General features: G+C 39.6%; 1 protein-coding gene across 2 annotated transcripts in view; it reads right to left on the bottom strand.

Moving 5' to 3' along the window:
- Positions 1-27,620, bottom strand: part of HS2ST1 (heparan sulfate 2-O-sulfotransferase 1) — a 121,807-nt gene that overhangs the window by 50,371 nt on the left and 43,816 nt on the right. The window contains exon 2 of one of the 2 annotated variants that reach the window (XM_061633567.1): positions 21,078-21,141. The exons of the other annotated variant lie outside the window; for it this stretch is intronic. Within the exon in view, the coding sequence (XP_061489551.1) occupies positions 21,078-21,141 (64 nt within the window). The remainder of the gene's footprint in view (positions 1-21,077; positions 21,142-27,620) is intronic. 2 annotated transcript variants of the gene reach the window in all.

The raw sequence follows: 27,620 nt of genomic DNA, 5'->3' as shown, positions 1-27,620 counted from the left end.
TTCGTCGTGGAAGCGGATGCTTCAGATTTGGCGATCGGAAGGGTTCTTTTGCAACCGGACAGGGAAGGAAAGGAATTGCATCCTTGTGCGTATTTCTCCAGAAAATTAAAGGATGCCGAAAGAAATTATACAGTGTGGGAAAAAGAGCTGTTAGCCATCAAAGACTATTTTGAGAATTGGAGACAGTATTTAGAGGGAGCTCAGCATCAAATAGAAGTACGTTCTGATCATAAGAACTTGGAAAGTCTACAAACAGCTAGAAAGCTGAATCAGAGACAGATACGTTGGTTGCAGTTTTTCGCCAGGTTTAACTTCAAGATTACTTACCATGCCCATGCAAAAAATCAGAGAGCAGATGCTCTATCCAGACAACTGCAATACAAAGGAGGTGAAGCGGACAGCCATCCTCAGTACATTGTCCCGCCGGAGAAGCTGATGTTGGGAGCATGCCAGCCTTCATGGGAAGAGGAGCTCAGAAAGGCACAGCAAGGGGATCCAAGCATGCAACAATATCTCCAGGAAATGGAACAGGACCAAGATTCAAAAGTAAGTTTCCATTGGAAGGGTGGACTGTTGTGGTTTAAAGCTGCCAGATATGTGCCAAAGGGGAACCTAAGACTCAGAATTTTGCGTCAATGTCATGACTCCATCACAGACCATTCAGAATGTAGCTAAGGACTTTTGGTGGCCTCAATTGCGTTGGGACATTGAGAACTATGTAAAATCCTGCTCTGTCTGTATGCGGGCAAAGACAGACACAGGAAAACCAGTGGGGTTACTGGAACCTCTACCCACCCCGAGTGAACCCTGGAAAGATATTTCCATGGATTTTATAACTGATTTACCGAAGTCACAAGGAATGACAGCTACCCTGGTAATAGTGGATTCCTTGACCAAAATGGCACATTTCCTCCCTTGCTCAGGAGCCTTAGAAGCTAGAGAAACAGCAAAACTGTTCATAAAGGAAATCTACAGACTACATGGGTTGCCCAATAGTCTAGTTTCGGATCGGGGAACTCAATTTACAGCTAAATTTTGGAGAGCTGTTTGGAAACAGCTTCAGACTGAGTTGAAACTTTCTTCGGCTCATCACCCCCAGATGGACGGGCAGACGGAGAGACTGAACGCTGTTTTGGAAAGGTATTTACGCTGTTATGTGTCTTACCAACAGACTGATTGGGTCTCCTATCTGCATTTTGCAGAATTTGCCTATAATAACTCCTTGCATACCAGTACTGGACAAACACCTTTGTTCACTAACTATGGATTTCACCCCAAAGCTTTCCCCAGCAGTACAGGGAGTGTGCCTGTACCGGCTGTAGGGGAATTTCTGCAGCAGCTTCAGGCAGTGCAGCAGGTACTGAAACAACAATTAAACGATGCCAAAATGGATTATAAAAGAGTTGCAGATCAGCATCGACGGGAGGGACCCCCCCTTCAAATAGGAGATGAGGTATGGCTGTCTACCCGCTTTCTCCAGATGCCGGGCAAATGCAGAAAGCTGCAGGATAAGAGAATGGGGCCCTTTAAAATAGAAGCACAAATCAATCCAGTGGCTTATCGTCTGAAGTTACCAGCTACTTTTAAAATACATCCTGTGTTCCATCGCTCTTTGTTAACGAAAGCAGCCCCTCCCAGTGAGTTAAGACCGGCGGAACCTCCAGGGGCGCCGGTAGTAGTAGATGAGCAAACTGAATTCGAAGTGGCAGAGATTCTGGACTCAAGAAGGAAACGTAACAAGCTGCAGTATTTGATTCACTGGAAAAGTTATGGGCCAGCTGACAGATCATGGGAAGATGAGATCGATGTGCATGCCCCAGACTTAGTAAAAAACTTTCATCAACGGTTCCCTCATCGTCCGAAGCCGACAAGTTGGGGGGGAGCACAGCATGAGGGAGGGGATGGTGTCAGGATGCAGGATTGGGGCCCCGATGTTTCAGAAGATGAGGAGAGGGAGGGGGTTCTTCTACCTCTTTTAAAAAGTATTTCACCTGTTCTTTGCCTTCTCTTCAGAACTGCTTATTTCACTTGCTTATTCCACCTTATTTACAAGGAGACCAAAATATCTTTGTTGACTTGTCATCAGGATTGTTGATCTTATTTTCATTTTCTAAGTGAGGAAATAATACAATCAAGGTTTAAAAAAACTAACTTGCTAGAGATATGGTAAATTTAGTGGCAGAAATGCCAGGAGCTACTAGAATCTATGTGTGGTTCTCTCATGTGGTGACCCATTGAACTGCACATGACAGTTTCCTAAGAGAAAAACCTTCTGAGCTGACTCCACCAACCCAGGCTGACCACTGGGTCTTTTCGGGCAGGAAGGAACATAAAAAGCTTTCTTTTCCAGCTGATACAGTGGAAGCTCATGATAATGTGTTTTGCTGTATTGCAAATTCAGATATACCATGGGTACAACAATGTCCCCGACCAAAACACTGTCTACAATAGAGCAGTTTTCATTATAATGCAGAACACTTATAATGTAGGTACATCCTTTGTCCCTTGTCCCCCACGTTATAACAAGCTTTGACTCTATTTGCTCAAGCAATAAGGACTTTCTGAGCTCTGGTGTGTTCCTGTATTCCAGCTTAGCTGGCAACTGAAATTCTCTTTGTCACATTTCCAAAGGGAAAAGCTTAAGTGTGTAAATAAAACTGTCTAGAAATACGTGTATAGTTGCATCTTTAGACACCACACACACACACACACAGAGCGAGAGCGAGAGCGAGAGAGCAAGAGAGCTGTCACTTTGTCAGCTATAGTTTGGTTTCATACTCTGAATCACATCACTATTTAAGTTTTAAAAAACCAAATTGGCATTCCAACCACATTAATAGATGTTTTGGTTTACATTAGAGAGATTAGGCCAATCACTGTCTCTCAGCCTAAACTACCTCACAGGGTTGTTGTGAGGATGAGATGGAGAGGGAGAGAACCATGTACACCACTTTGAGCTCCTTGGAGGAAAGGTGGAATATAAATGTAATAAATACATAAATAAATAAAATAAATCATTATTTATGATTCATGTGTTCAGATTGAGAAAATCCATGTGAATGCATGCATGTAAACATTGTTCTTGCTAGTTTATTAAATACTGGCTGAGGTGGGGTAAAATAGGAATCCATTTCAAAGGAAAAACCTATCTCCTTATGTAAAAGAAAATATGTCCTACCAATCAATGCTTTTGTGAGCAAGAGCACAATCGACATAAATTTAATGGCACTGTCTAGCCCCAGCAGAGCTACTTAGCTCAGTCTAGCTGTCTCTGAATAGCTGTCAGAGACAAACCTTTGACAACATTTCCCATCTAGATTCCAGATAATTTGTTAGATCTCTCTGTAGTAGAAATGTACAAAGCTAGCCTATAATCAGCAGCCAGTTCTATTTATTGAAGTTGACTTTTTTTGTTTGGAACTGATATACTTTGACTCTCGAGTAAAGTACTAGAACAAGAAAGGATTATTAGGTATACATAGGACCAAATGCATTTGTACATAGTAGCCTGGCCACCACTAGAGGGAGTGTAAGATCATGCTTTGCTTTGATACTTTCAGGTTAAAACTGAGAAACATAGTTTCAGCTCTTTTAACCATTGTTTAACAGAATTCACCTATGGACTGATATTTCAGAACGTGTCATTCCTGTGCCACCTTTCCTTACTTTAGAACCTTCATTTTCAAAATATTTGCAACCCCCCAAAAAAAATATTTTTATGTGACCCTTTCTACAAAAGTACGGCCTTTAACAACAGATTTTGATAATATATTCTATACAACTTTCTAAAAGAGAGAAGAAGTGATGCGTTTAGATTGTGTTTTAATCAAGCAACATATAGGCTTCCATATTCCACTGCTTTCTGGGCAGATCAGATGTACACCACAGGGGTAGCATCAGACACTAAAGTGTCTTCGCCAATGCCTGATTTGTAAATAAGATGAACTCCAGAAATTTTGTACACACTTTAATAACACTGTAAAGTCTTTGTGAAATTAAAATCCCCAAACAAGTATTATTGCAATACCTCATAGAGGAGGTTCAAATCCCCACTCAGCCATGAAGCTCACTGGACCTTGGGTCACTTACTGTCTCTTAGGCTTGGATTTCTCTCACAATGTTGCTGTATGGATAAAATTGGCAGGGAGAGAAGCTACCTTGAGCTCCTTGAAGGAAAGGTGAGATATCAATGTAACAACTAAATTCAGTTAATGTATAAAGTTATGTTAAAAAAGAGAAAGGCACCATTCCATTTGTATTTATAGTACAGTAGTAGCGTTCCCATTCTGTTACTACTGAGTAGATATGTACAGATAGAGTTCAGTAGGATTTACTCCCAGGTTAGTGAGTATAGGGTTGTGGTCTAAAGCTAGCTGTGGCTCCTGGGAAGTGAAAACTGTGAGTAGTATTCAAATGAAAGGTAGGTCTGTGTGTTCAATATGGGAATGGGTTCTTCCCCTCTGCCTCTTAAAGAACCTAGGAGGTAGCAGCAACACAATCAGAATGACCCAAGGTATAACAGTTACTAGGAACAGAAGGCCAGACTTGAGAAATCAAAGTCTAAGAGAGGTCTACCTTGGCTTGAATGTGCTCTTTGGTAAGGCCATAGCAGATCATTGCAGAGGTAGGTATGGACAAGCAATGGTAGTGGGAGCTCTGCTGAGGAAACATGGTGCCCAGCAGAAAAAGTGTAGGACACCTAATGACAAAAGCTACAGGGGCTGCAGGCGAGTACTGTTGTCTGGTCCCAGACAGGGGAATCCTCATCAGAGGAAGAACAGGAGGCTCCGGTCTTGGACCCAGCCCTGGCACAGGTTTCATCTGAGAGTGAGAGCCAGGGTCCTAGGACGAGGTTCAGGATGGGCCGTCTGCACTCGGGGCAAGTTTGGTCTCTGACATTGGCCTTTGGTCCAAGGGAGAGGCACTGCCTCAAACGCCAGCTGGAAACCCGCCCATTCAGAGGAGTGCCCAACTACATGGCCAAACTCCTCGGGAATACCAGTCTGGGTACAGGTGGTCAACAGGAGTCACCTGAGATTTGGGGTGTGGTTCTAGCAGTTCCAGCATAAAACCCCCAATGCTAGGCTAGAAAAGCGGCTGGAACAACATCTATACACCAGCTCTGTATCTGACCTGCCTGCTGATTGCCTATTGACTCCAGACCTGACCCAGACTACTCTGGATCTGCCTCTTGCCTTGCCCTACTTTGCCCATGGACTGCTCAGCTCCTGACCTTGCTTCTGGCCTGACCTCTTTGTTGAGACTCTGACCTTCAATTGGCCCTGAATACTGCCTTGGTGTTGCCCTTAACTGTAGTAGTACTGGGAAGTCTCCTGCCTCCTGAGGAACCTGGTGAGAACAGGACAGTGTATTGTTGCATCTCCTGTTGGAAGAAAACAACTAGAGACTGACACAGCCCCAAACGGTCATAATTAAGAATTCAGTCCTCCACATTCCTTGCAGTGCTCCACCCTCCCTGGTAACTATTAATGATATGAGGGCTCTCTCCATCTCTATTCTGCCACCCCTCTTGGTTCTGAAAACTACAACCTCTCCTGTTTCTGAGAGATTTTCCCAAAGCCCAAACCAACTATCTGCTTCCCTGTCAACAACTGGACCAATTTCCCAGTTTCTTACTGTGTTAGTTTCAATATCCCATGACTTAATCTGAACTTATAAAATCATTTACAAATATCCTACACAATCAGCAACAAGACTCAAGCTGAGGAGTATGTGGTAGCATTTGCAGATTCAGGCATATTTTAGTCTATTACAACATGTGAACATCAGCCATCTGACATGATGATTATAATATTTTTGTGACTGAATAGGTTACACCAAAAAGAAATAAAGCTGTTGTTCAATACAGCTGAATTCTCTTGGAAAGGATGGAGAAAGTGGAACACTAATTGCTCTCTCTAAAAACAAAACCTAGGATCGGTTTTTAGAGTTGAATAAACTCAGAAAGATGAGAGACCTGAAAATGCCATCTCTTGCCCATCGACATTATGCAATGACTTGTCTCCACCTTTTTCCTGTAGCTATTGTCACAGAACAAGCACAAATGCTTCCACTGAGAAGCCTAGGGAGTTTGGAAGAATGGGCAGACTAGCTTGGCTTTAAATGTACAAACGTATTAGACTAGAAAAGTCTTTCAGTTTGGGGTACTTCAGGGTAACACCATTAGTGTCTCCTATTTTAATAGTTTCCAATTCGTGCATCCAAAGCAACTACGTGCAGTCTGAAAGCCTGGAAGCAATAGGACAGCTTTTCAGCACTAAGTACTCTTCCAAATCCTAACCTCAGGATTTGGGGGAGTCAATGCTAAAACATGCTGCCAAAAGGCAGTAAAGGAATGTAGGAACTATCACTGATCTTCCAGATAGCTTTGGTAGCCAACCAGGGGTAGTGGTAAATGAGAAATTTCAAGTTATTTGTATCTGACACAGCTCAAAGCCTACAAAGTTTTAAACAGCCGGGTGTGGGTGGGTTACTGGACTTAAAAAGGGGAAGGGTTGCCAAAGCAGCCTCATCTCACACAAGCTGCATGTTAGAAAAGATTTAGCATAACAAGAATGAGAAAAATAAGGAGGTAATTGCTTGGGTTGTCAGAGATAGCATTCATATCTCACCTTTATTAAACAGAACTTGTACGTTCATAAAGTTCCCAGACGGACTCAATCCTGGCACCAGCCAGACTCAGTCCAGCTTAGTTTCAGAATTAGCTGAACACAGCAATACACTAGGTGCTCTTGTACCTCTAATATTAATCATCAACAGCTCTTTAAAGCGGCAGCCTTCTCCTTGACCAAGACAGCATGACAACCATTATCCATGCTCTGGTAATCTTGAGGTTGAACTACATTGTAATGCAACGTACACAGGGTTGCTTTTGATTGTGGTTAGGAAACTGCAGTTAATTACTAACTATCAGAGTTGGGTGCCAAGATTAAATCTTACCAGTGCAATGCATTTGTACTGGCTCCCAATTGGTTTTCAAACTCAATTCAAAGTGCTATGCCCTTCAAATCCTAAAACCCATATAATTGGACTGCCTTCTCTTGATTACTTTCATCTGAGGCTCTCCTCTGGTATCCCTTATCTTGTGAGGCCTTCATAACCAATGATTAAAGTTGTAGCACCAACTAGAGATTGCCCTCCCCAGGGAGGCTCATCTGACACCTAAACTTTTTCTCCTTGCTGGGCCTTTTTAATTTTGATATTGTTGAGACCGGTAAACCGTTTAAGCCATTGCAATATTTTAGCACTCCCTTATTATTGCTTGACGTGATTTTTATTTGCTGCAGTCTTCTTTTATTAATTGTTTATTGTTTTTAATCCATTTTGGGAAAATTTATGTTGAAGGTTGTGGGATATGAATAATTTAAAAATTAAATAAATGTAAAGCTAGAAGACATAAGGAAACAGCAATGGGTGCAAGCATAGCATACATCTGTGGAATCACAGGGGAGAACTATGGTGGTTGTGTTCACACTGCAGTGAGAATTCCCTAGTCATTTTACCCCCAAACCAAATAACTAAATTACAAGCCACAGTGAGCATTATAAGAAACCATGGTTTTATCATGATGGGAATCACCTTCCCCTCTCCTCCTCTGATAAGTTGAAGGAGGATACTGAAAGCTTTCATTTCCATTTTTGATTGACCACATCCCGTTGTTTCATTCAAAGCCAACAAACTTTGGTTAATCTTAACTATGGTTTAAACAATCTAGCCATATTCATAACGCAGGATTTGAAGCAAAAGTATGCCAAACACACCCTAGGTTACGTAAACCATAGTTTGTTGTCTTTAAACAGCCTGCAGTTAATCAAAACTGGAATCTCATAAGACGGAAGGGGAGGACAGGAGTACATGAATTCAAGGCTTCCTGTGGCTCTTTCCCATCTCAAAAAAACATGGTTTGTCTTGACATCCAAGCGACTCAGTGTCAAAGATGAATGGGAATATCAGTGCAATTACAAAAATTCTACTTTTTTAAAAAGGGGAAAGGTTCCAATTATGTCAACAAAGGGCCAGGACAGCTTCCAAAAAGTGAAAGAAAGTAATATATAAGTGCAGTTTATACATTAGTGCTACTTCTCTGTGGGTTCATCCCATAACAATACTGTAACATTTAAAGGCCATCTGTCTCAACCAACAACATAAAATATTAGCACTAATTTGCTGAGTTCTAGGCTTGCGTTCATATACCTGCATTTTGGACGGCATCAGTTATCTTATGTGATGATTTATTTTTTTGTAGCAGACTATTGGGGAGGGGGGACTGCCTCTAGTCAGCAGCAGAACTCGTGACAAGCAAAGAGGATAGAAATGAGACAAAAGAACACAAACAGAAATATAGTGTGAAAGCTCAAAAACTATTTTTAAAAGGTATTGTAGCAAAAGACAAAGACAATTTTAAAGTTAAATGACCTATTTTCCCTGAAAGTGAAAGAAAGGCAGTGAGCATAACTATAAGTAGGCTTGAGGATAGAACATAAGTTCTATTCTGGACAAGATGAGTCTGAGGAGTCAACAAGTAATGTATGAAGTCATAGATCTGAAAAGAGGAGGAAAAGGTCAGAGTATAATAGCTGGGCTGTTAGCCTACAACATATGCGTTTAACAAAATGAATCATAAGGATGTTTATAGCTCTTCGGTCCTGTTCCATAGACCTGATCATTAATAGAGCATTATTCTGGTTAAAATCATACTCATTAATTTCACACAGTTTAAATGTAGCTTGTCCGTTTGTTCCTTCAGAGGGCTCGTTACATTTTGCAGACAATAATTTTGTTGTGTGTTCCTCAGGAATACAGGAAACCTACAAACCCAGAAATAAAATCGTAAGGCAACAGCTTTTGACTTCTGTTGAAGAGCAAGTGTTTTATACGTCAACACGAATTCTCACTACAAACAGTTTTGATATAAATCTTAAAGATCTGTCAATACATTGTTTCACCAGCAGTTTCCCCCCCTAAAAATTGTGGTAACCTGTTTTAACTCCAGGTATCTAAAGCATGTTTTAAAGAAAGAAAAAAATGAAATTAACTTTCCTATTGTATAATTCATAGAATTCCTGGACAAATGTACATTTTAATTAGTTGCTATAAGAATTGTCACTGTTGCTATAACACATTAGTTTGAAATCATGGGCTTGTATATAACATGAGAGCATAATCCAAACTTCTGGATATAAAAACCTGAATCCAAGGAAAACAGCTTCCCTGTCTGCTCCCTTCCTATTTTAGCCATTTGTGTTCCCCAAGCTGCTCCTGAAGGCCAAAGAACCTTCTAGAACAGTAGACTATGGGATGGGAGGCTACAGCTTTGGGGAAGGGGATTTGGTGCATACACATCCCTCTTGCACGCAGTGGAAGTGTCCATTGCTCTCAAAAGGGCTTTGTATCCATGCAATAGACCACATGCCTTTTGTACTGTAGAAATGCACCATTTTCTTGGGTTAATATTTTAAACTGTAAAGCACCCTGGGTGCCTTGGCAGAAAGGTGGTATATAGATGCAAGCAAACAAGGCTACAGATAAGATGGGATTATCCCTATCTGACTCACTGTATGCATACAAGGATACTGAGCACCATCACATGATGACTAAACAGCTAGCACTTTCCAAAAACAGATGCTTGTAGTTATGGGACAGGACTCCATGAGAAGAGAAGGGCACAACCCAGCTCAAATCCCACTGATTATTGGACAGTAAAGACAGAGCCTAACCCTCTGCCTTTGAAATCTATGAAACTTAAGTTGCTTAATTTTATTGCCTTGAAATTTATGTTATTTGGTTGACTGCCATATTTATAATGACCAATTGTTTCATGCCACTTTAATTCAGAAGTCAGGATGGTCTCATGGTTCTTCTACATAAGCGATTTTAGCTCAGTGTATGACAGAACAGGGAGTCAGCAACATTTTTGGCCCAGCAGGTCCATTTGAATTTTTGAGAAATTGTAGTGGGTGTCAGTCACAAAATGGCTGCTGTCGTGTGTGACATAACAAAATGGCTGCCTCAGGAACAGCAAACAGTCTCTCATGTATTGCAGATTTTGAGGAGATAAAGTCAGCGTATATTTTTAAAGAGAGCATTTAATAAAACTTTTTTTAAAAAAGGAAAAACAGGACTTACAGCTCCTCTGCTAAATATAATTTTGAACAAGAATGATCAGTTTTTCCAAATTATGTACACACATGTTGTGGCATCACCTTAAAATAATTCATCCTAGGCACTTGTCCCTTTAGGGTTACCAAATTTATACAACATGAGAGAGAGATAAAACATCTTGTAGTTTGTCAACAAAAAAATGTGTTTCTGATTATATTCTCTAAATCTACAGCGGACTACATGAACCTCTGGTCTTCAGGATCACTATTATCCATCTCTTTTTAAAGGAGGTTGTTATTACTTGCAACCACTTTAAGTCAAACAAGAATTCTCTATACCTTTTTCCAAATGCTAGGAACAAGGGCTTGATTAACTTTATGTAAATGCATTCCCATTTTGATCATGACCAAGCACAAAATGTTAATCAAGATGCAAGCGAGACATTCTAACTTCTCTGCAAGTCATTCATTAGGACTTGAATATAACTTGACTATGGCCAGGTTAAGCAATAAGGAGTGCAAATCTTTTAAAATGACCTCTAAGCATACTGCAACAGAAAGATTGCTAACTAGTAATGGCTTCACACTTTTTGTAGGTTGGACACTTACAAGGAACATGAGGCGGGGGGGATGTTGCATTACAGAATTGTTAACAAGAGGGGCCTTCAATAAAATATTACAGTGAAGAGTGCTCCAGCAGTGCTGGGTTCCAGGGAGTCAAGAGGGCCTGCAGACATATTTCTACAGAAGGGGGGACAACGTTTATGAATTGTTACTGCAAGTTACTGGCAACCCGCTCCACCCACCATTACATTTAGAATTGGGGGCACAATTACATTTAGAATTGGTGTTCCCCCCATAGACACCCATCTGGGCAGTCATGCCCTTTTCCAGGATACTCCTTTCCATCCTCCCCATACCCTCCAAAACTCAGCATTCCATGCCACCATGGCATCCTCAATTCTCATTGTACAGTTTTCTTTTTCTTTTTGCGAATCTTGGGGTTCCCCAAGTTAAAACCTCCTTCTCTTGTAGATGGTGCTGTTTTGGCTACAAAAGGATTGGGATTTGGAGAATAAATTTGCTATTTGTATATAATGTTAATAAATTAACATCCTTGAGGAATGTGGCGGAGAAAGTAGTGGTGGGGCATTCTTGTATGACATGGATTATTTAGATCCATTCCGATGTGGGATGAGACCCAAGCATGAGACTGAGTCAACCTTGGTTGCCCTGATGGATGATCTTTACAAAGAGCAGGACAGGGAGTGTGACCTTGCTCCTGTTTCTGGATCTCTCTGTAGCTTCCAATACCATTAACCATGATATTGTCCCGGACTAGCACTATGGAATGGGAATTGGGAGCACTGTACTATTCCAGTACTCCTTACAGGTTCGAATTCAGACGAAGAAGCATTGGGTAATTGTCTTTTGGCCTCCTGGCAGATATGCTATGGGGTGCTGCAGGGCACCATTTTATCCCCAGTGCTATTTAATATCTATATGAAGCTGCTTCGAGTGATCATTAGGAGTTTTGGGGCAAGGTAGCTCTACATTTCTGTAACATTTGAATCAGGAGCAACTGTGTGAACGCTAGACTGGTGCCTGGATGCAATGGTGGGATAGATGAAGGAAAATAAGCTGGGCTTGAATCCTGGCAAGACAGAGGCATTGTGGGTGAGTGGTTCCCATGTCTGAGAAATTGGTCAGCTGCCTGCCCTGAACAGGGTTGCACTCCCCCTGAAGCAGGAACGCAGTCTGGGGGTGCTTCTGGACCAAGGTAATTTCAGTGGCTAGAAGTGCCTTTTATAAGCTGCACCTGGTGAGACAACTACAACCACTGCTGAAGCAGGACAGCTTGGCCACAGTAGTTCAGGCATTGCTGACTTCAAGACGGGATTACTGCAATGCACTCTATGCATAAAATGCTCAATCAAGGATGAACTCTTCTACTAAAAATATTGCAGCTAATTCCAAAGCAGATAAATTGGCTTTATAACGTGCTTATATTAAAAGTGTTCAGGATTTATGACAGAGTTTCAAACCATTAATCAGTGTCTTTACTGAAATCTGAAAAAAAATAATTTTGTTAAAATATCAGAAAAGAAATGCTCACTCAGGGCATGTTTAGAAATTAAGCTATTCATGGGATTTTCCTGTTGCCTAGGAACTGGTGTGACTAGATGAAATGGCAATAATGAGTTATATTGTGAACAATCACGACAGTTTTCTTTTGTGACATATAAATTAAAGCAACAATAGAAACCAAGTTAGGAAACAAACGCCTTTCCAGATGATGTGAGAATCCAGGAATGTTGCGACTGATGTCCAACCTAAAATCATCTTCTCCTGTTTACAAGCATTTTTAAGTACCCTAAGACACTGGTAAACAGCAATTCTTGACCCCATCAAGTGACATTTTCCATGTCCTTTCTTGTGATGACGTAGTTGCACTAGTCTGATGTTCCCAGTCCTTAGGAGCCCAGAGCCACATCTGGAATGTTGAAATGTGGATGCCACCACAAAGTAGCTCCCCCCACTCTCTCTGAGAAACATCCCTCCCCCCCAAAACTAATTGACTTTCAGGATCACACACAAGACAGCTCTCTCTCTCTCTCTCTCTCTCTCTCTCTCTCACACACACACACACACACACACACACACACACACAACCTTCCTTCTCCAGCCCAGATTACTCCGTTTTTCTTCGCCACCTGGTTTAAAATTTTAAGCAGATACCGTGAGATCATCAGTCTTGAACAACAGATACATGCTATCATGGAAGTACAGAGGCTAATAGAATGGCTAGCAAATACACACTAGCAATTACTTTTCCACAGCAAGCACTATGAACAATTATTTGAAATGATTAGCTCCAACTAACAAGCCGCAGTACCACAGTAAGGGAACTACTGTCCTGTGCTGGACTCTGTTCTTCAGTGGGACTGCAAAGAGCATGAAGATTAGTTGTGCAAGTAGACACTGCTCTACTATGCCCTCTGTCATCACCACTTAAATCATTATGCCCATCTTCTCTGAAAGAGTCTTGGCTGCTTCCTTCTCTTAATCATGCCAAGCACTACATTTGTTCCTTATGAAATCATGTAGAAATATGATATTCCCATTATGCAATCTAAATCATTTCAAAAAATATTTGTTTAATCAATATAGAAGTGATACAAGAATTTACCTTCCCAAGATAGCTGGGAGGCCTCTTTTACCATAAATCTTAATGCAATCCTAGAAATATTATGACAGGCTTTTTAGAGTATCAATAGAGCTGTGGTAATACGCTTGCTATTTTCTTTGGAAGAGCTTCCATTACCTTAAAGTATACTGTGAACTAGTCACAATAACTTTCTCCCTTGGGAGCCACAGTGAATTAAAGGCTGCGTTTTAGCATTGATGTTACCAGCTCAGCTGAATTCTGCTGCCAAAATATTCAAGTAAGAGTTGTAGCAATGTTTAGAGGTATTATCAGTTGCTTAATAGTTTGCTATTCTACACTGCAAACACATAGACATGCAGGGAATCCTTAGTAAAAGGCATTATAGTAAATAATGCAGGCAAAGCATTTAATAGTCAGCAGGGGCTGATTTTCATAGACTTAGATGGGCTGTCACAAAATTGATGATATCCATTACCCCAAGGTTGTAGTCAAATGATTAATAGGTTTTTGTTGGTTGGGAGAATCAGGTATAGATGGAAACTCTCAATGGGGTGAATTTTGGTTCTAGATCACATTGATCAGTCTACATCAAGACTATTGATTGGTACATGGAAATATATGCTTGTCAGTATTGTTAAGTAAATAAAGGTTAATAAATTTTATTGCCTGAATTGCTTGGTCCAATTCCTTCTGAATATTAGTAGTTATCTGTGGAAATATTGGGGGGGGCAAATTCTGAACCAATGAGGAAAAGAAACATTTCCCCCGGTTTTTAAAAAAGAAATAAATGGAAACAGCAGGAAACTGAAATGCCTGCATTACTTATTTTATTGTCAGTTCTAAACTTACTTTACTGCTTGAAGAACATGAAATGCTTTATATTTAACTTAACACCTAAAACTGTACTGTTTGTTACATTTAGTATTAATGCCTTAGTTTTATTCAAACAATAATTACAAATTTATCCAGTGTTGTTAGAGATGACACAGCAAGCCATTACATTCTAAGGTATCAAACATAATGGGTTGTATTCAACTAACTTCTACTCAGAGTAGACCCACTGAACTTAATGAACCTGTTTAGTCATGTCTATTAACTTCAATGGGTCTACTTGAGTAGGACTAGCACTGAATACCATGCATTTAAATTTTGACAACTGAGAAAATGGGTGAGGGGAGATATTTAAGATTATCATGTTTCCTATGTTTACTCAGAAATAAACCCCAATGGGACTTACTCCCAAATGGGTGGGTGCAGAATTGCAGCCTAACACAAAAACCACTCACAATATAGTAAACAAAATGATGATTGCTATTTGGGCTTAGAAATGGTCTCCAGTCAGTATTATCATGAAATAGTATTTTAAAAACCCTTCAATTTCACAAGGATTCCTCTTGCAAACTTTTTCCAATTCTCTGTTATAAAAACACACACAAATATTTTTAAATTCTGCCTTGGAAGTACTTGACTCCTTATTGCAAGAAAATAGTTCATGAGAGAGCTCCCCTCCCAATAATTTCCATTCTTTTTCCACTGGAAAAATTAAGAGGAAAACCTGAAACACACAGGGCCTGCTCCCAATCTTTCTGGGTTTTTATGGTAGGCCTTAATATTTCTAGTTACATGAACTCAACATGAAATTGAAAAATGTATTTTAAACACAATTATGCTTTAGTTTTACCTGTCCAATGTTTTAAGTTGTATAGTTTTACCTTTCCTCAGTCTCACAGAATAAGTCATACTGGTTTTTAAGGCAGGGGTGAGGAATCTCCAGATGTTGTTGGACTCCAGCTCCCATCAGCTCCAGTCAGAATGGCCAATGGCCAGGGATTATGAAAGTTGTAGTCCAGTAATATATGAAGAGCCACAGATTCCCTACCCCATTCTAAGGAATGAAAAATTCCAATCAGTTGCTATAATACATTATAAAACAAAAATCAGTAAGGTCACACAGTTATCTTTTCAAGCAACAATGTAAGAATCTGAAACTAACATGAAGCTAATTTTAAAACTCAAGATTTTGAGGCATTCTCGAATATTACAGATGCAATGGCTCCTCACAGATGCTCATCAACGGTGTTTGATTTTGATTTTTTGATATTGTTCTTATATTATTTGATTATTGTTAACATTTATATCCCACCTTTCTTCCAGGGAGCTCAAGGTGGTGTACATCCTTCAATAAATTGGCTTAAACCTGCATTCAAAACAGGGATTTGGTTTAAAACAAATCTCTGGTAAGTTTTATAACAAGTCAACTTCAAACTCATTGTTTGATGTTGGCTTGCTGTGAAATTTACTGAGTTTATTTTCAACCAGATACCAGATTACAATGTAAGGAAAAAAACACAATTATGTAAACGTGAAATAAACTCTGCCAAGGTCTCTCTCCTGGCCTTGGACATGGAGAAGAGGGGCTCAAGAGCCAACCCCTTCACTTGTTCAGGATTGTCTGCAATGCACTAAACCCTGGTTTTGTGTTAAATATGAACGTGGGCACTGATTTGCCCTGGATGGGCTCCATGATCTGGAAAGGTGGAGCATTTTACCCATTCTACACTTTTTACCAAATATTAATAATTCAGAGCAACTGCACTTTTGTTTTAACTATAGTTTTGTATTGCAGTTCATAGGGAAAGGCAGTACATAAATATTTAAAATAAAATGTATTACCATATATGTAGCAGGTTCCATGGTATATTTTTTCTAGCATAAGAAATTTAGACTGTGTGGAGTTAAATTTGTTTGTTCTTGCTTCCTCCTTTAAAATAAGAGTATATTTAACTGATACTACATGAACTAATTTATTTGGCATTGTCTGTCCTTTTTAGAACAGGACATCTTTACAGACACAGCTTTTAAATGTTTTTTTTTTAAAGGCTAAAGGACAAAAGTGAAATGGGACTGGGACAACAACTTCTTTGGCAATGTTCTTACCCTCATTCAACAAGGAAATTCCACCCAATTCAAAGTTCGAAGCTTATTACTCAGTCAGAACTGTGACAATTGCATTATTGTGACAGCCTAAGACTGCCAAAATGTGCATATCTATTAATTCATTCAATGTATACATAAGGGGTCCATTTCCAAACTAATTGCACTGGTGTAATGAACTGCAGGTGCCTAGTTCATCATGGGCCATCATTTTGCATTCCACACTGCCTTGTGTACATGACTCTATTCTTAAAGTAAGAGAGAGTTTGAAAGACCTAACAAAGTACTCAGACAAGCCTCTCAGGCTGCTCTGTACTCTGGCAGAAAAGAAGACTAATACTATATATACAGTACTTAGCATTTCTGCAATAACCCTGTAATTCTAGACACCCCCTGGAGGTCTGTCTTCTTACCTGACATTGGGCAAGTTTTTGTTCCGTCAATCTCTGAGTTAAGCACTTTTGGTAGTGTACTCTACTGATTCTGTGTTATTAAATTTCATTTTATTCCAATTTTAATTGGCTTTTAAGATTTTTCTGTTTTACATTTTACACTGGAAACCACCTTTAAAATCTTCACTGAAAGACCTTCTATAAATATCATAAATAAAATAAAGCTACAGCAGCAAGAAGAGAATACAGCCCTTACTACTCACATCCTTCTCCAGGTGCCCTGTTAATTACATATCTTTCAGCAGTGCCTTTACACAACAGCACCCTGATCAAATTAGGGGGAAACTAGTATGGCAGCATTTTGTCTTAAATAAATTACATTTTTAAATATAGTGTTGTTCCCTCTACATTGGCTAGTTGCAAAGAGTTATAAAATTTTAGAATTAGCTAACAGAACTCATAAGAAAAAGTACTAATATAACCTTTGCATGTTCTTATTTTGTCTGCACATCGCCAAAGTATTTTGATGTCAGAGCCAACTCCAACAGTAAGCATAATAGGTCTCTAATATTCTCCTAAAAGTGCCAGTACTATTTGCAGCTGATTTCTTAAACATTATTCGTTGTCTTTAAGCTAGACCTTGAGGTTCAGGTCTTTGCTAGTTATTCAATTTGTTTGCATTTGGTATAATATAATGATTCTAAGTGCTGAGGAAAACAGCAATGCGTGCATTAGAATATCTCCAGGATCACTACTACTATTAACAAATGAAGAAATATATTTGCTATCGAAGAACACACAGCAACACACTTTTACAGGTCAATGGGTTTTGTATAGAGAGATTGCTATACAAAAGTACTTTCTCAAGTATGCCTGTCTGAGTCAATATGTTCATTGCAAAAATAAGCTGCTGGGTAATAAAATAAAGCACACTATTAGGCAGGCTATTTATTTCCCAGGCACTGAACATAGTTTAGTTCCTTTCGTACTATTTCAAAATGAAAGAAAATACTATAGCTAAGGTCACTTCTGTTAAAGTCAAGTAATGAAACATACCAACCAAGCACCTCCCCCTGCCCAAAATGAACTTTGTCTTATCAGGGCAACTGCTGCCCAAGAAAAATTAAGCTCTACCAAACAAAATTACAGGTTTCCAAGGTTCCACATGGAAGCTATGATGAAGTCAGTTGACAATTGCAATGTGTTTTCTGGCTTCTGTTGTATCAAATACCTCCTCTGAGTAGGAGTGAGGATGTCACATAGTACCAGACTGTCCCAATGACTTCCATATCAGACAGGGAAAGGAGTATGGTATGCAGAGAACAAGGTTCTCTATCCATCCATTTCCTCCCCCCTATACACACACACCAGATCCTCCGTCGGAAACGACTCACACTACAAATGCGGGGACACCTTTACCTTTTACACACACACCTACCTCACCACTATTAAAGATACTGATTGTATGCAGTACAGCTTCTACAGCTTGTCTGCAACTCCAGACGTGTTCACAATTCAATTCAGATCTGTGCAGAATCCAGTGTATTTTTTGAGAATGCCTGTCCGAATTCTAACATACAGAAATGCCTTATAGCCTTTCATCAGAATATCTTATAAGCTATAACTTATGAGTCTCTTTTAAAAAGACTGCTATTATATGGCCCCATTATATGTAAATACCTAAGCCAACTTTGACCTCAAGAATTCCACGGCCACGAGAATACAATATGTACCATTGAGACCAGTTTCAATCTGGCTTCAGACACAGATTCTGTACAGAAACAGCCAGAGACACCCTGATAGATCACTTCTGTCAGGAGACGCATGTGGAAATGTAACTTTTCATTACTCCTGACCTCTCAGTGGCTTTTCATACCATTGACGATGGCATCCTTCTGGACTGACTGAGTTGAGGGTTGGAAGCACAATAATATGGTGGTTTCATCCCTTAGTACTTGTCTTATGGAGTTTCTACTGGCTTCCATTATGTCCCCCATGCTTTTTAACATCTATATGAAAGTCACTTGGTGAGATCATGAAGTTGGGTGCCACCAGTAGGCTGATAACATAGTTGACCTTTGTTTTTTATTGTATTTTTAATGTTTTATTGTACTTTGGTTATATTTAATTGTTGTAAGCGCTTTGATGTTTTTCAACAAAATGAAATGCAAAATGGACTGCCTTCAAGTTGATCCCGACTTATGGCAACCCTATGAATAGGGTTTTCATGGTAAGTGGTATTCAGAGGTGGGTTACCACTGCCTTCCTCTGAAGCCAAGAGGCAGTGACTAGCCCAAGTTCATCCAGTGAGCTTCATGGCTGTGTGGGGATTCAAACCCTGGTCTCCCAGGTCGTAATCCAACACTCTCATCACTACACCACATGAAATAGCAGTATACAAATATATTTATAAACAAACAAACATACAGTCAGCTCTATTTCTCCCTGTCATCCAAGTCAAGTGAGACAGCAGAAGTGCTCAATCAGTGCCTTGGTGAGTGTTCCACCATCTTCAGTTGAGGGTGACAAAGGTAAGGACCAACCTTTCTCCCACTCTTGGAGAGGGGGTGGAGGTCATCTCCACAACTGTGCTGCAGCACAACTTCAGAAATAATTCCTATGGGCCTCTCCAGTTCCAAATCTGGAGAAGGGTTTTGTTTTCCTTGTCAGGAGACATAATGCAAGGTTAGGGACAAGACCTTGCCACTTCCCCAGTCAGGAAGAGAATAAGAACATAAGAAAAGCCCTGCAAAGTCAAACCAAAGGTCCATCTAGTCTACCATTTTATTGACTCAATAGCCATCTAAATACCTGTGGGAAACAAATGAGCAAGGCATGAGCGCAAAGCACTCTCCCACTCATCAACAGAGTTCTGGTTACTAGCCAGCAAGTTTGTGGACCCTACTACTACCACCACTACTAAATCTATATGCTGCTTAATTCCATAATAGGCTTCTAAGCAGTTTACAAGCATAAAAGTCATTTACACACGCACTGAAATATTTAACATCCATAATTAAAATCCTGCAATTGTTCATGACTATCCTTCAGTTTAAACTGGTTAGCACATCATGCTAAACCACGGTTTAGCAAGATGTGCATGTGCAGAAAGTGCCACCACAAGCCTTGGTCACTTGCCCTCACTGCCAGGAGCATGACATCAGCAGCATTTAGTTTCACTTTCCATTAAAAGTCAGCTAGCTGCATTGTCCAGACCAGTCATTATAGTTTATAACAAACTGTTTAGTTTAACAAGCTTCAGAAACTATGGTTTGAAGTTGGCTCCTTCTGAAACTGAGCAGAGCTTGTTATAAACTACAATCACTAGGCTGACAAGCCAAGATTCAAGGAAAGTGCAGTGTGGGGAAGCTGCCGAAGTCATACTTCCAGGAGGAAAAGGAGAAGAGGGGAGCACAAACCTAGGGCAGCGCCTTCCTGTTCATGTATATCTCACTAAACAGCTTAGTACAACATGCAATATTAGTCTTAGGTTAATTGACAACCATTTGAGAACATGTATCCACTGTAATGATAAAAAGATGCAAGATTTTAAAAGTTTAAGGTTTTATTCTTGTGCATTTAATTCATTGGATTCATTTAATTCATTTTTTGAAGCAAAGCAGATTTTTAATACATTAATATGTCAGTTAACAAATCCTCCAGGAATGAAGCTCCTTTCAACAAAGGCTTTTTTGAGCATGGACGCTCTGACATAGAATATTTATTTATTTATTTATTTATTTTCATTTATAAACTGCCCGTAGCAGGTAGCTCTCTGGGCGGTGTACATAACAAGGTTAAAATACAATATTACAATAAAATCAATAACAAATAGCAGCCAGATTCAAAAACTAGAGACATTAAACAGAAAGCATAAAACATTCACATTAAACATTAAAATGCCTGGGAGCATAGCCAAGTCTTAACCTGGCGCCTGAAAGAAAGTACCGTAGGCGCCAGGCGGATCTCCTCTGGTAGGCTGTTCCACAGCTCCTTGCCTGCTGGATTGCAGCTGCTGCAAGCAGCTCTCTCACACGTGGCTGGAACTGTGGTCCTTGCTGGGTGGTGCAAGTGTCTCTGCAGTAAACAGTGCTTCCGGTGCCCTGGGAGCACTATTTACTGCAGACACAGCTGCATGACCTGGCAACCAGCACAATTCTGGCTGCATGCAACAACTGCTTGCAGCAGCCACAATCGATAAGTCCTCTTTGCCTGCTGGATTGCCTGCTCAAGTGTAGGGGAAGATGGCACAGAGAGAGACAAACCAACCAACTAACCACAGGGGGTTGATGGTGGTGGATGCCCCTTGCCTGCCTGTAGGGGAGAATGGCAGACAGAGAGACCAACACCGGTCAAGCACAGGGTGGTGTTGGTGGTGGCTTCTCCTTGCCTGCCTGCTCTAGTGTAAGGGAGGATGGCATGCCCCAGTTCAAAATGCATGAAGCCCCTTAAAGCACTCACCAATGCTTTCCTCCATCGGCTCCCTCTCTTGCCCCTCAGCATTCACTGAAGCAACTGTCACCATCTACACCATAAAAGAAAAAAGGCAAGGCAAGTATCCCTGGATGCACTTTGGAAGAAGCCTTCAAGTGGTTTACAGAGAGTTCAAAATGTTCTTGTTTACTCATGCAATGCTTACCTCCTCTGCTTGTTTCATTTCAGACATGCAAATTGTTAGTTTTGAATGAAAACTGAAATATGTTGAAATGCTCTTGTGGTATAGGAATCTATCCCTATTCTTTCCATGCTATTAAGTTTCTGTTATAGTAATGTCCAGCAGCTATCCTGCTGCAACTCTGCATAGTCTTCATATCTCCTCACCCACCCTTCAGACACTACTTCCATGCAGAAAACCTTATTTGGCTATAGAATACAGTATTCCACCTCACCAGTAATACTAGTCAAACAAGCAAGACTTCACGACAGGGCTGGGGAACCTCCAGCCCACAGACAAAACGAAGACCCCTGAGGCCTCCCCATTTGGCCATTTTGGGGAAGCCACAGCCACCACCCCACTCCTGACATCATACATGATGTCAGGTATGAGGCGGTAAGGGAGGGGCTTCAAAGGAAGATTCAGGAGCTTAAAGTGGCCTCCAAACTGCTCCTTTGCTAGAACAAAGCATGCTCCCAACTGCCCATCAGCTGATGGGCAATAGGTGTGCCTTGCTCAAGGAGGTGGAAGCGGTTCAATGGAAACTGCTTCTCCTTCCCAACATGCTTACCCCAGCAGCAGCAGTGCAGTGACAAAGGAGGAAAATAATTCTCCAGTTCCTTTGCTCCCCTCTGCTACCATTGCTGCCGGGGTAAGCAAAAGAAAAAAGCCTGAATTCTAAAATGCAGATGTTCTTCTTTTGCTTCCCAACAGCAGCGCCCTCAGCAGCAGTGGGTGCTTGCGAAGACACCCTGCAGACGTGACACCATCTGATTGACAGGTGAACAGTCCCACCCACCTCTCACATTTAGCCTGTAAAGCCAATTCTGATAAAGAACTGACCCATGGAGGCAAAAAGATTCCCCACCACTGCTTTAGGACACATAAAAATGACATGTTGTGGTTTCTATCAACCAGTTATTTATTTGAAGGATTTTTTATCTCAATCCTCAGCAAAAAGAAGGCTCTCAGAATGATTTGCATAAGATCAAGAATGACAGTTCTTGCCCTTGGGCACAGGGGTTGTATTCAAAGTAGTGCTAGGACTAAGGTTCTAATAGAGCAAGGATTTCTCCTTGCACAATGGAACAATCTCCCTATATCCTCCCACACCCACACACCCTGAATCTGTTCTGGGGATTTCTCCTACCCGCCAGAAAAGATCTAGGATCAGCATGGGGGACGTACAGGTGAGGAGTTGTGGATATTCCCTTGTGCTAGTGCAAAAACCTTAGTTGAATGCCACAATACAATCTAAAAAGATACCATTACAAAATGAAAAGCAATTGGGAAAGAGAAAGAAAAAAGCAAGCTCAAGCTCCAATCCCAGCCTCACTTACCTGGGTATTAGCCCCATTAAATTAGAACACATACACTTCCATGTAGATATAGTTAGGATTGTGCTGTCTGGTCCTAGTTTTTAGTTACAAAAAAATTATTTCTACAGGCCAACAATGATATATATAGAATGCTGAAGAACGATCCACGTAACAAGTTAACAGAGATTGTATAAATAGCCATCATAAATCCTTGTATAATATACAGTCTAATCATACATGTGCAATCGATTCAACCATAAAGCACCACATGGGCAGTCTATTAAACATTGTCATTCCCCCAACCCACCCACCCAAAATAGCTGATGGAAGCACATTTAACTATAGAACTAAATGTCTTTGATATTTAGGAATGGTTAAATTACAGAAAATATTTAGTTGCAGAAATTTCCACTCAATAGATGGCACTGGAATAACAACAGAACACAAGGGGTTTTTGTGAGAGCGTTTAGAAGAGGACATTTAACCATTCACAATCTTGGATGCTGTACTATAATTTCACCATGGGCACAATCCAACTTGCATTTACAATGGCTGAGGGCACCTGGATGCTGCAGCTGGGGCCAATGCAAGTGGAGCCAGTGTAAGCTGGTATAAGGCCAAAAAGGGGACATGTTGGGGTGTGCCAGGGAAGGGGCTGAGGTGAGGGGACGTAGACCATGTCCAACTTGTGTTTGGGGCACTCCTGCAAGTCCCTATCCAGGCAAAAGTCACACCAGGAAAAAGGCTGGTCTAAGAAAATAATTGCAATATAAGTGAATGGAGAGGGCTTACTCCCCAGTAGGGGTGACTGGGAGAGCAGGCTTTTACTTTCTGGTCCCTGTGTGCAGCTCCTGGCTGAGTCAGCATTCAGCTAACCCAGAAGCTCCCGAATGGCAACTGGATGCGGTGGAATTTTACGCTGGCTTCTCTTGCTCCAGCACAACTTAAGCCAGCTTCCCCTCAATTGGATTGCTCTATGTATCAGCTTTAGTTCATAACCTTTCCAGTGTAACAACTGCATTCATCTGCTTTCTTGTTTTATACTAAAAGGTAAAGGTGTCCCTGCACTTGTAGTGCAAGTCATTTCCGACTCTTAGGGTGACATCTTGCGATGTTTACTAGGCAGACCGTATATATGCGGTGGGATTGCCAGTTCCTTCCCCGGCCTTTCTTTACCCCCCAGCATATGCCGGGTACTCATTTACCGACCACGGATGGATGGAAGGCTGAGTGGACCTTGACCCTTTTTACCAGAGATTTGACTTCCTCCTTCCGTTGGAATCAAACTCCGGCCGTGAGCAGAGCTTTGGCTGCGTTACCGCCGCTTACCACTCTGCGCCACAGAGGGCAGAGCAAAAACTGGTGTAAACTTCCAAACACTCTTATTTCCAATCATTTGGATTCACTGACTTTTATAGTGACTTTTGTTCTTCCCGCAACAGATCTGCAACAAAGCCAGCTATTACAGTAAATTTACATTTAAAATGCTGAATAATGGAATTGAGGTAATGGAGATGTTTCATGTAAAGGAAATCAATCCCCCATTATTTCCAGTTTCAAAGTGATTTCCGGGTGTCCCAGTTTTAAGCTATGACAAATGGAGACTTCTTCTCAACAAAATAGCTATTAAGCCAAAATGTATGTGAGACACTTTATTCCCATTCTTCGAAAATCTCTGAAAACTGCATACATTATATTAAGTGAAGAACATCACATTTACACAAACCCATTTACTAAATTACATCAAGAGGCAAAATATAATCACAGTGAATTGATTATAAATTATGAAATGATTATGTTGCATTTTCCCTCAGTATAATTTTGTAAATGTAACTTTATGTAAATATAATACGATGTTTCACAGGTAATGTAATTTACACTTTATTTTTTTGCCTTTAGAAGAAAGCACACAAAGAAAGTGCTCCTTTAATGTTTTAATGGAAAATTAGTATAATTTATAAGCTTTAAAAAAGCATCAAAGGCAACACTCTTCAAAACTGTTGTTCCTACACTGAAATTAACTCACTTTCTAAAGTGAAGTATAGAAGTTTCAGACTACTGCTGAAAACTGTATGCTAAAATGAAAAGAGGACATAAGCACACACTGAAAGCAGTACAACACATTACAGAGTCTGAAGTTTTGCCTTAGTAAGTCTCTTGAAGAAAAATCTGAGGCTTTTCAAGTGTTCATCAGGCAGCATTCAATCTCATCCTAAATCATGTTTGCTAATTGTATGAGTAGGGATTGAGGAATCCATTTCAAAACGGATTTATATATGGAATTTGGAGGTTCCAACTCGATCGAGCTTTGCCTGAACTGTACTGTCTCTTATATTCAGCGTCCACTTATGTCTGAGCCATCCATGTATTGTTGTTTTTTTAAAAAAAATAAGGATGCAAGTCTAGTTGCAAAAAGTATAAAAGTCAAGCCCCATGTTGTACTTTATTTCTGCAGCATAATTGTATTATAGTTAAGACATACATACATATTTTGATACAGTTATATGCACTGTGATATGTATCTGTTTATGTGCTGAGGCCCTTTGAATTTGCATATTGTAGAATATCCTTGCATTTCTAGGCTTAGTCTGATATTTTTTTCCAAACCATTTAGCTATTGTTGGGACACTGATCACCAGTTATTCAGATCTGTGTGGATAGAAGTATGCTTGTGTAAAACAATGGGCATACAAGGTTATCAAAAAATAAAATACAATTTTGTAAAGCTAAAAGCATGGTCCTAATATGGATTTTAGAGGTGCACTTTTGCTGTTTTAGGGAGTATAGCTTTGTATTTTTATTGTTAGACATTATTATGAAGTATGGGGAGCAGGGCTGTGGAGTCAGAGTCGTGGAGTTGGAAGCAATTTTGGGTGGAGTTGACAAATTTTTTAAAATATAAATTCAAAATGTCAAAGAAGCTTCCCATGAAGTCAGCTGTAGTTGAGCATTTCACCATAACTCAAGATGGAAAACATTTTGTGTGTCAGTGTATGACACAGGACCCAGATGAAGACAAATGCTGTGATGCCAAGATCAGCGCATATTCAAGCAGCGATAAAAATGCTCCTATGAGAGCTTCCAATTTAAAAAGACATTTACAGCCCTTTCCAGGGCTGTGGAGTCAAAAGCAATTTTGGATGAAGTTGGAGTAGAAAAATAGAGGAGTCGGAGTCGAAGGTTTGGCATACCGACTCCACAGCCCTGATGTGGAGATTGCTTAATTTTATTGTATATTTATAGAGATGTTTTCATTAGTTTATTGCTTATGAATGTGGTTTGACTATATTTTGTTTTATTTTTGTAACTGTTAGAATGAATCATGTAATTTTTTTTTAAATAATTTTTTATTCAAATTTTTTCAAAAGACAAACAAAACAAAGTCAAAAAACATAACAATACAACAAAAATAAATAAAAATAAAATAGTTGACTTCCGATTTGTCGCAGATCAGCTATAAGTATATAATATACATCAAACCTGTCCCTTAATGTATACATACAGAATCACTTTTCTCCATAGGCTGTCTTAGTTAATCGTCAAATCCCAATATCATCATTTTATTTTGATCTTTCAACAAAAAGTCTAACAGAGGCTTCCATTCCTTAAGAAATGTGTCTGTCGATTTTCCTCTAAGTAAACATGTCAATTTATCCATCTCTACTAAGTCCATTAATTTCAATAGCCATTCTTCCGTTGTTGGTGTTGATTCCATTTTCCACTTTTGTGCATATAATAATCTTGCTGCTGTAATCATATATAATATTATTCTTCCATATTTCTTTTCTATTTGTTTATCCATAAAACCCAATAAAAAAAATTCTGGTTTTGACTGAATATTTATCTTTAGAATTTTTTGCATCATCCTACCTATCTGTGCCCAAAATGATTTTGCCTTTTTACACAGCCACCACATATGATAAAATGATCCTTCTTGTTGTTTACATTTCCAACAAACATTAGAAACATTACTATACATTTTTGACAACTTTTCTGGAGTCATGTACCAACGGTACATCATTTTATAGAAATTTTCTTTAAGATTATAGCATAGTGTAAATCTCAAGCCTTTTTTCCACATATTTTCCCATTGATCCATTTGTATGTTATAACCAAAATTTTTGCCCACTTTACCATACACTCTTTTACTTGTTCTTCCTCCATATCCATTTTCAGTAAGAGTTTATACATTTTCGCAATTATATTTTCATCATTTGTACACAAACCTATTTCAAAATCAGATTTACTTATTTCAAACCCATACATTTTCTTGTCCATTTTATATCTTTCTAACAATTGTAAATAGGCAAACCATTGAGAACTATATCCTTCCTTTGTCAGTTGTTCTCTCTCTTTCATTATATATTCTCCATGTACATTTTCTAATAGTTCTTGATAAGTTAACCATTTCTCTTTTCCAGCCATTTCTCTTCTGCAGAACGCTTCTTGACTTGAGACACATAATGGTATTTTCGAATAAAACATTGGTTTATATCTATTCCATATTTTCAACAGAGGACGTCTTATAAAATGATTATTAAAGTCTACATTTACTTTTACTTTGTCATACCATAGATATCCATGCCATCCCCACTTCAGATTAAGGCCCTCCAAATCCAGTAGTCTTTTATTCCTCAATAAAATCCATTCCTTTATCCAGACTAGACAGCAGGCAGCAAAATAAAGTCTCAGATTTGGTAATCCCAGTCCTCCTCTTTCTTTGGCGTCTTGTAGTAGTTTAAATTTAACTCTTGGTTTTTTTCCTTGCCATACAAATTTAGAGATATCTTTTTGCCATTGTTTAAAAGGTAAATCAGAGGATATTACAGGTATTGTTTGAAACAAAAACATCATTCTCGGTAATACATTCATTTTTATCACAGATATTCTACCCATTAATGACAATTGTAGTTTATGCCATTTTAGCAGATCTTTCTTAATCTCTGTCCATAATTTTTCATAATTATTATGAAACAACATTGAATTTTTATTTGTCATAATGATACCTAAATATTTCAACTTTTTCTCTAT

Source organism: Rhineura floridana, chromosome 6 (genome assembly GCF_030035675.1).
Source record: "Rhineura floridana isolate rRhiFlo1 chromosome 6, rRhiFlo1.hap2, whole genome shotgun sequence".
NCBI classification, from domain to species: domain Eukaryota; kingdom Metazoa; phylum Chordata; class Lepidosauria; order Squamata; family Rhineuridae; genus Rhineura; species Rhineura floridana.
This window is presented reverse-complemented; position numbering and strand designations above follow the sequence as displayed.